Source organism: Choloepus didactylus, chromosome 1 (assembly GCF_015220235.1).
Source record: "Choloepus didactylus isolate mChoDid1 chromosome 1, mChoDid1.pri, whole genome shotgun sequence".
In the NCBI taxonomy this organism is placed as follows: domain Eukaryota; kingdom Metazoa; phylum Chordata; class Mammalia; order Pilosa; family Megalonychidae; genus Choloepus; species Choloepus didactylus.
The window spans coordinates 123562736-123577470 of NC_051307.1; the positions used below are offsets into that span (position 1 = coordinate 123562736).

The following is a 14735-nucleotide window of genomic DNA, read 5'->3' on the forward strand; positions in this document are numbered from 1 at the left end:
GTTTTCCCTCACACTTTTCTCATAGAACAAGTTTGTAAATTTTGTAATCTCTTTTGAATTTTATTTCTTTCCAGTTGAGGATAGACTTCCCTCTTTGACTAGGTTACCTATATTTACTACTACATTTTTCTCTTCGTATAATGCCATCTTGTGAACTATCCTTTAGGAGATCATATTAGAGTTTGTATGTTGTACACCTGAATCTCAGAGCTGTTACCAGAGTGAAAAATTATTTTCTTCTAGTTTTTTGTGTATTAGAAAGATCTTACAGGAATAATTCTCTTATTTTCAACCAACTATACATTATCTTCTTTAACTTTTTCTTGATACAGTGAATTCCTTTTGCAAAGATCAGTTTATTCTGTATATAATGATTTGTGACTCTGCGGAATTGGGTTCTCTGTAGGCATGTAAAGTTGGAATTATCTCAGGAATATAACTAAAAATATTACTGTTTTTTTGTATACTAATCTTGAGACTTCCTTTATCCTGTAGTGTTGAAGGGCAGGTGATGATCTTTTCATCAGTCTTACTGAGGTCAGTTTTTGTGCGAGATGTTTTTGTTTTGGGTTTGTTCAGCTGGAAAAGTGACTCTGGACACTTGTGAGATTCATTTGGGACCCATGCCCAGAGGACCGTGCTCATACTGACAGCAGTGCTGCACTTGTTTCTGCTGCAATAAAGCCAGCTCAGCTGCATGGGTGCTTCAGATGGTATATGTTTTGTACATGTCCTCAGGACTCCAGATGTTTGGCAGAAATAAATGCTAATGTCAGAAATGCACAGAACATTATTAGTTCAGTATACCTTAAGCACCTAAAATTTTCTTTTTATTTTCTCTAATGAGTTTCTGGAAGCACACTTGCCTCTACTTTATTAAGTCACTTTATTTTTTCATTTCTACACTAATGTAACTTCCCTTTTCCGTGGTTAGCTTAAGAAAGTTGTGGTCTAAAATTTCAAAGATAATTTATTCCTATTTGATCATGTTCTTTCCCAAAAAACTTCTTGACATTTACTGTCCACCTACAAGAACACATTTGAAGAGGAATCTCATAAGACAGAGAAACAAAAACATGCTATATATTTTCCTTGTATAGACTCCATATTTCTATTCCCAAATGTAGCTCTTGTGATCCTCATTACTTCTCATTGCTCCTGTTTTCTGAATCTAAGTTAAGTCCTACCTTGTCTTTCTCTCTCTTCTTTTCTTTTCTGTGTTCTTGTAAGTAAGACTGAAGAGAGAAGAATATTAGTTCTTTCATAAAAAGAAGGATGAAGTCACAACTAGATGCAAGATTAGTCAGTTTTGTCTGCCCAGTTTTGTTGAGAGCTACCTCTGGGAAAAGAAAAGGGGCTTTTCTTTGGTGAGTAATCCCATTTTAACTACATAGTTTCTTTTATATGGTAAATGGGCAAAACCATAAAAGTTTTGTAAAAGCTTACAAAATATCAGTTTTTTAAATTCTGAGAAATAATTAACATAGAGAAATTGAAACGCTAGCTGCTGTATAAGAAACCGGAAAGATACAACCAGCAGAAGAGAAGGGGAAACAGATAATCAAGAAAAAAGATGTCCACCCAGCTTAACACTGGAAAAAAAATGTATTACTTTTACAGATAGCTCTTCTATAGCAGATTCTATTTTTGTTCATTATTTATTCATTTGTTTATCCATGCATTCCTTCCTTTATTAAAAAATATATGTATTTAGCACCTATAGTGCTTTCTGCTTAGTGCTGGGGTTACAGGGAGATGTCGTTATACTTACGTAAGCAAAAGGATGATCCATTTACAATAGAAAGATAATCATTCTAACAAAGTTGTATATACAGAAGTATAATGTAACATTTCCATTTTTTGTTATCTTTTTTGTTACATTTTAAAAATTATTTTATTAGAGAACTTGTAGGTTGACTGAAAAATGCAGAAGTACAAAGTTCCCATATATCTCTCCCTCCCCATCATTTTTGTGTTTTCCCTTAGAATACTGACTTGAATAAGAAAGATATTAGGCTGTTAGTTTTTATTCTTAAATTTCATTTTCATAATTTACTCTCTTATAAAGAAGCTTCCATATTTTAGCATTCTCTCAGTTTCTCAATTCATCGATTTCCTTATTGGTTTCTTTACCCTTTGTGAGGAAGTTTCGTAAGTAACCTTGACTTGAAAAATTTGGTAGACAATAAAAACATTTAAGGTTAAGGTAGATGGTAGCATTTTAGTTGCTAACACACCTGGTTTAGACAAAGGACTACAAAATACTGGTTATTTGGCAAGAGATTAGTCAGCAAGTGCATAATTCAAATGAGAATTTGTTTTCTTATCAAAAGTTGGGATGAGTCCAATTCCTGCCAGTGAGCATGAGTAATATTAAGATTTTAAGTTAAAATAGCAAGTCAAGCAATGTAATACATTTCAGCAATATTGTAGTAGATAGATGCTACAATCTTGATGGATTTGTTCTTTAATGAGTGAAGAATAAAAATGTATCAGACGTGCCTAGACATTGAAGGTCTTAAGTTACAATAAGGTATGAATGATAATGAATGTGGTAATCTGGTTCTTAAGAAAATATTTCTAGGTTGTTTTGTAAATGGAAGTATATTGTATTTTATTCCTCTGTACCTTATGTGAAGGATATATCATATAAAGAAAAGTTCATGAAGTATTATAACTGGTTAGTTCATACCTGCTATATATTGTGGCATGCTTTGAGGTAACACCATAGTTCTCCTCATGAAAGAGTTAGTTGTTATGTCTAGACTGATCACTGTGTGTATTTTTCCTGACTCTTACTGTCTCTGTAATATTTTTAGAAAAAGAATTTCAAGTGAATTGCTTTACCTGGATTTCAAATTAATCCTTATTTTCAGAAATGCCAACAAACACTCTTCTTCAGGAGTGAACCCAAGACTACCATAAATAAATTTCATTTATTTCTCAGCCTGTATTTCAGATACTCAGAGCCAGTGAAAGCATAACTGTGAGTTTTAAGACTAACGTCTGATTGCTGTGTATTACTTCTAACTTCCTTCCTCTTGGCAAATTCCAGGCTGCCAGGATATTGCAGATGAGTTCAGAGCACAGGAGATTGATGGACAAGCCCTTCTCTTGCTAAAAGAAGACCATCTCATGAGTGCAATGAACATCAAGCTAGGTCCAGCCCTAAAGATCTGTGCACGCATCAACTCTTTGAAGGAATCGTAACAGGAACATGAGGCTTTGTGATAACAGCAATTTTATTGTTCTCAAACAGACTTGTAAGGTAAAAGCCCAAGTCTACCTAAAATATTACACTTATAATGGTGGATAGCCAAGCACATTGAAATCTCTGCATCAAATCTTCTACAGATATAATAATTCATCATACATTTTCATAATTTGCCAACACTGGTGAAATTAATTTTAAAGGTTACATGCAACACTGAAAGACTTGTTATAGAAGGTCATATTTTTCAAACAAAACTGTTGTACTAGATAATTTTTTAAAGGCAATGTTTATCATAAATATAGAGTCCTTTTAAAGGTAATTTAATTATTTACATTTCTCCTCTATTGATTCAGTTTTCTTACACATTTTTGTACCCTATTTACTTAGTTTTTTAAAGGTTGTCATAAGAGATAGGTTATGGAATAATTTAGGAGTCCAGTGACTAGAATTGTATGCAGTATGAGTGTACATTTTAAAAAACATGTCCTTTAGACAGATGTTTTTGTCTGTAAAAAAGGATTGTATTCTAGCATGAACAATACTGATCTCGAAGTCAGAAGAATTAGTTTCTATTCAAAACCTGACCAAGAGTTTGATTTGGCAGGAAAAGCGAGGTTTTGCTGTTTTTGTACATGTAGAGCAGTGATTCTCAATGGGTGAGTGGGTGGGTGAGATTTTCTCCCTCGGAGACACTTGGCAATGTCTAAATAAAGACTGGTTGTTGCAGCTGGGGGTGGGGAGTTGCTGTGGGCATCTAGTGGGTAGAGGGCAGGGATATTGCTAAATATCCCACAGTGCAAAGGACCACCCTTTACAACAGAGACTTATCTGGCTAAAACATCAACCAATACCAAGAATTGAGAAACCATAATGTAGGAGGAGTGACAAATACTGCTTTCTCCACCCAAAGGGACATTTTGAAAAGATAGTACATAATAAGGAGTACATATATAATGGAATAATTATTCAGAGAACAGTAATGTTTTGCTAAAGTATTTTATCCAGATTCATACCTATCAGAAAAAGAGAAAAAAAAATCTCTATTAAATTGGCCTAGAAAAATAAGGACTAGCATACAAATATTTTGACTCTCAAAAAGTACTGATTATATTATCTTTCATATCTGTCCTCCTCTGCACTGATGAAAGCATAAATAATGATTATACCTTATGAACCAGTGCACAGTCTTTGCTGGCAAGAAATAGTTTGTAGATGATATATGCTCTTTGAATGTTTTCAAATGTTGAACATGCTGGGTCTAGCTAGAATGTCATTCCTTTTTTTTTTTTTTTTTTTTTACTAAACCCTTGCATGTTTCCTACAAAGCACTTACCAACTGATATGTCTTGGATGACTGGATGTAATTTTGTATATGCAGCTTTTAGGGGAAAAACATTTAAAGCAAAACCTTTGACTGAAAAAAATTAGTGTCCTATGGAATTAGGACACTGAAATAAAATCATTCATGGGAGCCCTGCGAGCATTGTAGTCTAGTTGTCAAAAATTTTATTCAAGATTATGCAGGTTTTGTTTTAATTTTTCTTGTCTTATCTTGACCACATGACTGAGATATTTTAATCATTGAAGGAACATACTCAGATATTTGACAGAAGGTTAATAAGTGAGGGGAAAAAAGTCCATGAGTTTCAGTCATTTTCACTGCTCTTTTCCAAAAGATTGTGTTGAGCTAGTAGAAGACTAAAGAAGTCACTAAAGATGTCAGGTATTTATCTTTTGGCTTTGTGTACATTAGAGAATGTTGATTATTTTTATACAAAATACAGCGGGTAATTTTTTTAATCTTTTAGATGCCTCTTGTTTGAATGTATGCTTTGTGAGATTCTTTTGTGTAGTAATGTTTTTAAAAAAGAGGTTTATTGATAGTTACGTGTAGGATTAGAAATGCGCAATTTAGTGTAAGGCTCATGTTCCAGACCTACAATAGCTTGTAGTCTATGTTACATATTTCTTTATATCACATTTTAAATTATTGGATTAAAGTTTCAAGGAAAGGTAGGTACTTTATAGTCAGTTTTCATTTATTAGCAGTTAATCATTGTGACAGAGTTGTCATTTTCCCCTCATCATCTTGTTAATCTCAGAACAGAATTATAGGCTGAGCATTAGTTGGAGATGGCCCACTGGAAGGGGAGTAGGGTGCAGAGAAAAATTTCCTTGAAAATTAAAACTTTATCATAGGTAATCCACAATTAGTTCAAAATTGGTTATTTGTGGATAGACTCCCTCAGCAATAATTCTTTCCTTTAACTATAGTATCTATAGCTTTTAAGGTATTAACTTTGAACTGTGTTGTAGGTTCTCCTTTTACTTACTCCCTCTTCTAATATCAGTCTTTATACTTACTGAAAGCCCCTGTGCCTAGGCTAGCACATAATCTTAAGGATAGTCCAGATTTTCTGTTGTTCCCATTTCAAACATACCCAGAAAATACACTGAGTTGTGGTTTGTTTGTTTTTGTCTCATTTGCATTCTTAAACTGGAAGGTCTTGCCATTGATGCAGCTGTTTCTTTCTGAATGATTTAACCATCCTAATTTCAAAGCTTCAATTATATATAATGGATATGTAGATTAAGATAACACTTGTGTGTCCACCTCTCTCCTGAGCTGTAAGTAGTTTCAGCAATTTAATATGTGATATATGTGGGGAGAGTGCAATTATTTTCATTTTCTTTCACACTACTAATTGTTTTCAGATTCTGACTATGGAGAAGTAATGACAAGCATAATCTTCCTATTTTTGCTACCCAAGTTTGCATTTTCTATCTTCTTTTAAGTAATGCACTCTTTTTGTATTGGGGGAAAACACACAAATTTGAAATTTTATTTGCTTTCCGTGTTGTGTTCCTAAGAAAGTAAACAAAGAGAGCTGGTTTGTAGAAATTTTTATTTTTTACACGACATCAGTTTTCATCAAGCCTTGTGTACTTTAATGAGTATAGCATGAGATAGAGTGCTACCCCAATAGTGGCTTTTCTAACGGCATATAACTAACTATTTCTTAATTTGCCCTGGCATCCTCTAAACAGAACTTCTTTCCCCTTAGTTCCAGTTTAAGGGCTGTCACCCAGGGGTAACGAGGGTGGAATGAGAGGAAAGAAATGTTAGTGAAGAAGCTCAAGAATGGGAAACCAGAGGCAGACAATCTATAACAACCTTGTAGATTGTTTTAATAAGGAAGTATTTCATTTGTTAGGCTGTATCTCTGAGAATTTCTTAACCAAGAGCTACAGGTTTCTCTTAACTGGTTTGGATTTCAGTTACTCTAAGCCTACCTCTTTTTCTTTTTGCTACACAGCAGTAATAATGATCACGAGGTGAACTTTTTAACCCGAATTCATCAATACTAGTGTTTCGTAAATATCTTTAGAGTATTTGATTTCATCTTAAAGATTGTGATTCAGTTTAGATAAGCACAAATACAGTATTAAGAAAGTAAATACGCAATCTTACTAAAATTTAATTTCAACCTGTTAAAGCTGTACATGTTTTAGAAATTTCTTTGGAAAGATGTTTATCTCTTATTAGAGGTTATAAAATGTATTGGTGTGCAGTTTCCTTAAGAGGAGCAATACAAGCCATTTCTTCAGTTAAAAAAGTGTTTAAAATTATATATTCTCCTTTGGAAAAAAGAGTTCCCCAACCTTCTAAGAATTTTCAGTTTTACATATTATTTATAAGAACTTATTTAATCTGTTTTACAATTAGACTTTTAGCTTTTGGGGGGAAATTTGTACCTCACTAATTCAAGTATAATCGTCATATTCCAGAGAAAACCATTTGGCTTTTTCTGAACTTTGACTTTTTTAGTAAAAACACATTAAAACAGAGTCTCTTCCTTGCTTTTTAAATCTAAAGCTCAGCTTCTCTAATGAAAACTCTTCTATCCTACTCTGTACTTTTGGGCCTGGATTTAAATGCATATACGCTCAAGTTTCATGTTTTTGGCAACTTTTTGGATTTTTTTTTTTTTTTTGATAAATTTGTTTTGCTCCCTTCTTAAAGCTTTGGAACATTTTATAGGAACTAGAGGTAATTTTAATTTCAGATGATTGGAGAAGAGGTACAAAACGAGGTTCTAGCTAAAGCTTTACACTGTAGAAATATATTTCATCTACTGTCTCTTCAAAGTACAGCTGTTGTGCTCAATGACTTTGATGGTGTTCAATATGAATCCATAGAAAGAAATCTGTGCAAGGATTTTTAAATGTGTTTAACGAATGAATTTTAATTTGGAAAAAAAGCAATATATAAATTCAAAACTGTTATACTAACATGGATCATTTTAAATATAAGAGCAGTCTAGTAAGTCCTTTTAGACTACCTATTTAAACTGACTCCAGTAATCTTAAAAATTGATAGCCATCATTTACTGGCTTAGAAGTTATACTCGACAGAACATTTTCAGTGTTAAATCTGTGTTTTGTGAGGCTTTAACAGGTGAAAAAGCTAGTGTCTATAATAGATCAGTGGGGTTTATTTTCGTCTGTGAAATAAACATCAATCCATTTTAGAAAGGTGTTAAAAAGAAGTCTTGCCTCAAGTAAACCAGAAGTATCCAGTGTTGAAAATGTTTGCTTAGAATGCTTTTCTTAAAAATAATTCTCTTTTGCTTTATTTTAGTACTAAATAATGAGTAAATAATCTAGTTCAATAGTAAATAATAGATGAGCATAATAATCATTGAATTAACATGAAGGGTGAAGATAAAATACTGGCCTGGAGCTTGGAGTTTTACTTCCAGTTGGTTAATTAGCTCTGTGTGACACTTTGGGTGGTTACTTAGCTTTTTGCCTGAATTTCCTCTTCTAAATATACAGTATGGGGCCTACACTGCTCAGAATTTGGGTTAAATCATCTTTAAGTTACCTTACAGCTCATGATTCTAGGCCAGCATAGTGGGGTAGTTTGAAGGTTGCTTCTACTTAGTTCTCTTTCCCTTTTTAATGGTTCATTTTATACTTAAGAGAGCTTTTACTAAAAGATGGTTATTTATTAAGGATTATTTTCCTGGATCACAGTGTCTTTGTTCTTCTAAAGATAAAAGTAGAGTGATACAGATAAGCATGTAAGGACATTTTCCTAAAGGCTAATTGCTAGTTAAGCACTGAACATGTCATTCATGTATTTATTCATTCAGTCAGCAAACCATTTGAGCACTTACTTGGTGACAGGTGTACCTGTACATGATTTAAGGAGCTAGTAAGTAAAGAAAATCTTCTCAGACATAATTTTGATTACAGCTTAAATAAACACATAGTTATCACCACTTCATATACTGAATTTTTAAACTTGGAAATGAGCAGAAATTTAAGCATTGATTAAAGGATTGAGCTAGATGACATCTAACAAGTCTGAGTGATCACATCACAATTCCTATAACATGTTTCACATACTAAATGACAAACATATACACGATCAGATTAGAAAATTAAGCGTACCTAACAATAAGGACTTTTAACATTTTGAGACTATTGTGACAGTCTATATTTCATAGAATTATTTGGACACTTGAATCTGTTGCAGAGTTGTTGCTAATACAGGATGTGTGGCAGAACAATACAAAGAAGCCGGTTCTCAATTATCTTACATTTTTAATTACAAAAACTTTATACCCAGTATTGACAGTGTGGCAACTTTTCAAAACTGAAAAATCTCAAGAGAGATCACTGGAGCAGAGTGTTTTTTATTTATTTAAAAAAATTTTTTTTTGATTTGTTGTTCAAGTAAAACTACATAAATTTTATTGTATTTTTAAGGTTATTACAAATATCCAGTTTTTAAAGATTGGTAAGAATCAGTAGTAGAAAGTACATGTATTGCATAGTAAAAAGGTATCCTTTAAAATGATGAACTGGTGAGCATAAAACAGTTCTAATCTTTAACTGACAAATATTTGGGGAGAAGACAGTGAATAGGAGAATGGACCATAAATTGGGTAAAGGTCCCCTACCACTTAGGGGTTCTGTGATTCGCATTGTAATAATTCCTATTAACAACTTTACATTTAACATTAGTTGATACTTACATTCTCTTTCCATTAAGATAAAAAAATGAAAATTTCTAACATTAAAAAATCATTTGTGCATCATAGTTGTAGCTTTTAAAAGCAGGAAAATGTCTAAATAAATCTTAGATTCAAATTTATACCAAACTGATTGAGAAAAGGAACTAATATCCAAGTAGCCAGTCTGGGTTTTAAAAAATTGTTCCTTGGTATTGGTTAAAATTACTTTTTAAATGTTTTCTCATTTTTCAAATATTTCATGTTTAAAATACCTATTACATATATACTTTTTGTATGTATTGTTAAATATTGAAAAGGAAACTGAGGATGTCTGATTTTGAAGGTATTTAACTAGATTTCCCAATAACCTCATTCAGAATCTTGGTCTTTTTGTTTTTGCTAATAAGTTCCATAAACTATCTTCACAGTAAGGATTATGCTTGTAGTGAAGGTCAGATGTTGTAGACAGCAGTGTAAGCAAGGAAATGGATACTGACAGCGTGTGAGGCATTTCAGGCTTCTTTGCTGAATTAGTAGTATATTTTGTGTTTCTTCTTGTTAAACATTGTTTTAATTATTAATTAAACAAAGGCAAACTGTTGGGATTTATTCGTTTTGGATGTTTCGAGCAAGTGTTAACATTTTTTATTCCTCTTTTTGGTTCCTCCCATTGTTCTAAAATCGGACTTTCATATTATTAAAATCTTAAAAAGATGACCCACCCAGGATGAAAAAGCACCACCTAGGGGAAGAAATCTTTTTTTTTTTTTTTTTTTTTTTATCTTTACAGAAACAAATGTTAAGATTATATATAGATGTATTCTTTACATTGGAGTAGAGTCCTCCTTACAGGAAATGAAATAGTTTTAGCACTCTTAGAGGATTAGAGTTCCTAGATTGGTGTCTGTAGCTACAGTTGTAAAACATATAATCTGAAAATGAAGTTAATTTTACATTATAAGAGCACACCATGATCTATGTAAAAAGATTGTCCAGTTGGTGTATTTTTTTAAAAAAAGAGAAAGCACTTTCATATTAAGTAGCATGCGTTTGAATTTCAGATTTTCACATTTGTTGTGTCTGTATCAAGTGAAGTAAAAATGAGCATTCAAATATTTGTTGATGGCAACATTAACTATAAATTAAAGCACCTTATATTCTGCTGCTTAAATTTGCTTGTAATTGCACCTTTGTTACCTGCACATTTTCACATAGAATGTTAACATTGCTTCATGTGGGTCTGGATGGAAGATTAGTTGGCCTACAGGATCATTTATTTATATTGTTTATATTACAATAATATATTGTAGACCAGTTGTAAGTTCATTTCTTTACAAATAAAAGCCTCTTCTATTTGGCTGGTCTGTTGAATTTTTTTTTTCTTTTAGTTTGAGGTGGGGGGAATCCTCTTTTGCAGTAAACAAACTCTTAATGGGGGGTTGAAATAGTTATAACTTCTTTGATTTAAAATTTTTAAAGAGTATCAACCTTTACTAATTGAGCATAAGATATTTAAAAATATTTCACGCCTGTGTTATGGCCACCCAGAGAGAGCTACATTCAGAGGGAAAAATGACACACAAAAATAGAGGGGACCGATTTAAACATTCTCAATTGTTTGAGAGAGCTACATTCAGAGAAAAAAATGACACACAAAAATAGAGGGGACCAATTTAAACATTCTCAATTGTTTCATCAACCCAGTTGTTCCCTTGAACATATCAGTATTTCTACTGGCCTTTGGATGCAATAGGCGCACTATTATGCATTTGGGTTCTTAAAGAACAATCTGATTTTTATCCTGTTTTCCCTAAGCAGTTTTTAATATCATGTCTCTCAGTATAGTGTTTATTTCTCTGCCCTGTAATATGTTTTGTTAACTGACCCTGACCACAGGGGTGGCCATATGATTTAAGCTAGGCCAGATAGATAGTCATTCCCTGGAGTTTTACATTTGAAACTTAGAGATGCTTTAAATTGGAAAAATAAAGCCTCAAGCTATTTTCCAACTGGGTGGAAAAGGAAAACTGTCACTTGTATCTAGAGAGATTCTCCAAGTAAGTTACCCTGTTGTCTTTTCTGATATCCAATGTGTTCTTGAATGGCTCAGGTTTACACTTGTAACTCAAAGAATTCATGACTAATTATCCAGCAGCATTTCCCAAATGTCTTTTAGAAATGACTAGTGTTAACTAAAAAAGGCTTCTGTGGCCAAGTAAAGTTAAACAGGTTTCTTTACTATAGAACTTCAAAAGCCTTTAAGATGTTCATGGGCATTGTGTGTTTTCAAGTGAAAAATAAAGGAAAAATGTTCTTCACATTTGACCATGAAACCGTTCTTTTGAGGAACAATGAGTGGGATTAGTGACAGGTAGGTAATGTAATGATGAAAAACATGAACCCTGGAGCCAGTACTGGATTTGAATTGCAATTCCCCCAGTATGCTAGCTGTATGACCTTGAGTGAGTGAGTTAATTTATTTCCTTCCCTGTAAGAAGGGGATAATAACAGTACCCACTTCATAGAGTTGTTGTGAGGATCAAAACAGCGCTTGGCACATAGGAAACACATCCTAAGCCTTTGCTGTTATTTATTAACAGTCCATAGCATTGTTTTAGAATATTTTTCAAATAATGGAAAGCAATCCACTTGTGGATTATGAACTCAATTTACTGAATCACAACTATCATTTTAAAAAACTACACTATAGAATATATCGGTGTATATATAACATGTAAGCTTAAGTATTGTTATGACATACATTTACATACATATATAACCATGTGTTATGGTAATTATGTAAAAATGTATGTTTCTATAGGTGTTGAAAAATAAAAAGCCATCAATTTGGGAAATGCTGGGTTTAGAAGTTTTTAAATTACTTTCATATATGCAACATAGATTAATATTTGTAAATAGTGATCAAAATATCTACTCTGGATCATACACAAAGTATCTTCAGATTATTTTGCCATTCAGATTGCTTTACTGCAGTGTCTTTCAACCAGGGGGCAGTTTTACCCAACAGGGAAGGTTTAGCAATGTCTGGAGACATTTTTGATTGTCACTACTGGGGAAGTGACATCTAGTGGGTAGGAATCAGAGATGCCACTAGACATCCTACAATGTACAGAACAGTTCCCAAAAGAGAGAATTACCTGACACAAAACGCCAGTAGTACCAAGGTTGGAACTCCACTGTACTTTCAGAGTTTGATGCATAGCTAATTTGATTATGATGTGACATGCAAGTATGTGCCATCAGTTATAACTGCAAGAGACCTGGTTTTCCTATCCCCAGTTCTATCAAGTGGGCAACCTAAACACTCTTCTTCCAGGAATAGTCATATTAAGAACAGGGATATATTATAAAAATTAGCTAAATTTAATTTCAGCTAGTCTTCCCCTTTACATTAAAGATCTATAACAAATCATTTTAAGGAAACTTGATTTTGTTCTGAATTTGATAAAAATGTATATTTTAAGTTCATGCCTTAAAGTTGGCATTGAATCTAAAGACTTCAGTTGCACAAACATCAATATGACTAAATGTCATCTCATTGTACTTTAGTGTTAATAGCTAATGTTTGTAATATGCAACATTCTGAAGAGATACAACAACTTTTCTTGGGATTCTTTTGTTTTTTAAAGAAAACATTTAAAAAAATATGCATCATAGTGCCGAAAGATACATTCTGTAAGGCGTGAAAGCTGGAGGGGAAAAGCTTCAGTTCAGGTCAGTTTGGTTCTTCAAATCATTAAGGATCAAACTCTGAATCATTTACTATATCATTATGCAACTGAGCATTTTTCTGTATCCTAAGTCATTCTCTCCTGTTAGTAAAACTGTGATTCTTATTGTAGTTGTAAGATTTAATTAGTTTTAACCTGCAACATATTAACAAATTATTATTGATATGGGCTTTTCAATTTTCTGAAGATTGTGAATTATAAATGGAATGAAGCAGCATTTCCAGCTGACAAATGGATCCACAGGTAATGCAATGTCTCTTAAACTAAGCTTGTGACAATTGAACCAATAAACTGTAGCAATGAGAAAACTATTGACAAAGTACAACCATGGAATGTTCATCTCAATATAAGCTGGAATCTGTACTTTAAGTAAAAGAATGAGTACTTGAAGTAGCACAAAGGGGAACCATGTACCAAGAAAACAGATAATGAGCTTGGGCAAGAGTATTTTTTTAGAACTCACTATGTAACCAGAGTGGGATGAAAAGGGAAAATACAGGATAGTCTCATTCATATACGAAGTTATCCTTATAGCCTGTACCAAGGTAACAACTTCTGACCAAGAGATTATAAAAGCAATAAATAAAATCATCATCATGGAAAATGACAACCAGTAACTCTGAATGCTGACATAGAAAGGACATTGACAAGAATAAACATTCTGTGCATTCAGGCTTTGGTAGATAGCTGGATCTCCCAAAACATAAGCAAGGACTGAAATCCAAATAAAAATTACTATCAAGAAATACAACAGTTTTTGACACTTAAAAGAAAACTTCGTAGTTTTGGAGAAGTTCAAGTAATAATCTATACAAGCTATCAGGACAACTGGATAATGCAAAAATCCGTAAGTAAAGGAAATAATTTGAGTAAATAGGCAGATGTGATATTTAGTAAACCTAATGCCTAAAAGTACAAAATCCCTGAAATAGAATATTAGGGAGATGTTTACCAAAAGTAAAAGATCAACAAATGCTAATGAAATGCAAAAATATTCCATAAAATTTTGATAAGTGTTTTTTCTTCTCATTCCTAGCACAAGGATATTTAATAATGTTTTCCCAAGTATAATTAAGAACAACAGACAGCTAACATCTAGGGGCTGGTTTGTTTGATGTAACTGGTACTGAAAAGAGCAGTTCTTTGAAGAGAGAGCAGTCATATTTTTAGTTAGATTTCAGGTCTGTTGAGATACATATGATAAAATACTCCGTCACTTTATTTTCCATCCCTGCAAAAAAAGTGAAAAAACCTGTATGTTATCTTGCTATCTCTACTTTGAAACTTTACAAAAGCAATCACATCTATTATATACAGGAATCAAAACACATGCCTAAAATAGCAGCCTGACAGGTGCACTCAAAACAATTATGGATAACTTTAACGCAGTCCTCCCTGATGCCAGACATTACTCCACCCTCCTTTTTTGTTTTAATAGTAGTGGATCCTCATTATTTGAGGATTCCATATTTATGAATTAGCCTACTGACTATAAAATTTATTTGTAACCCCAGTCAATTCCCACAGCACTATCGTGGTCATTCACAGACATGCACAAAGCAGGAAAAATCTAAGTTGCCCAATGCTCATGTTTCTAGCTAAGATAAATGAGGTGACATGCTGCCTTCTTGTTTCTGCCTTCTTGTTTCAGCTCTCATATTGTAAACAAATGTCCTTTTTTTGCAGTATATTTAGTGCCATATCTTTTGCATTTTTCTGCTTTTTATTGGTGAGTTCACTGTT

The 14735-nt window shown here is 32.9% G+C and overlaps 2 protein-coding genes across 14 annotated transcripts in view; one reads left to right on the plus strand and one right to left on the minus strand.

Moving 5' to 3' along the window:
* The window catches only part of PHC3 (polyhomeotic homolog 3), an 87541-nt gene extending 76943 nt beyond the window's left edge, over window positions 1-10598 (plus strand). For 5 of the 6 annotated variants that reach the window (XM_037840933.1, XM_037840963.1, XM_037840975.1 and 2 more), the window contains one exon: window positions 3056-10598. In XM_037840933.1, the coding sequence (XP_037696861.1) occupies window positions 3056-3210 (155 nt within the window). In that variant the 3' untranslated portion in view covers window positions 3211-10598. The remainder of the gene's footprint in view (window positions 1-3055) is intronic. The other variant, XR_005217520.1, reaches the window with a different exon arrangement.
* The window catches only part of GPR160 (G protein-coupled receptor 160), a 57239-nt gene continuing 49689 nt past the window's right edge, over window positions 7186-14735 (minus strand). For all 8 annotated transcript variants that reach the window (XM_037841030.1, XM_037841013.1, XM_037841000.1 and 5 more), the window contains one exon: window positions 7186-14223. In XM_037841030.1, coding sequence (XP_037696958.1) covers window positions 13138-14154 — 1017 coding nt within the window. In that variant the 5' untranslated portion in view covers window positions 14155-14223 and the 3' untranslated portion in view covers window positions 7186-13137. The remainder of the gene's footprint in view (window positions 14224-14735) is intronic.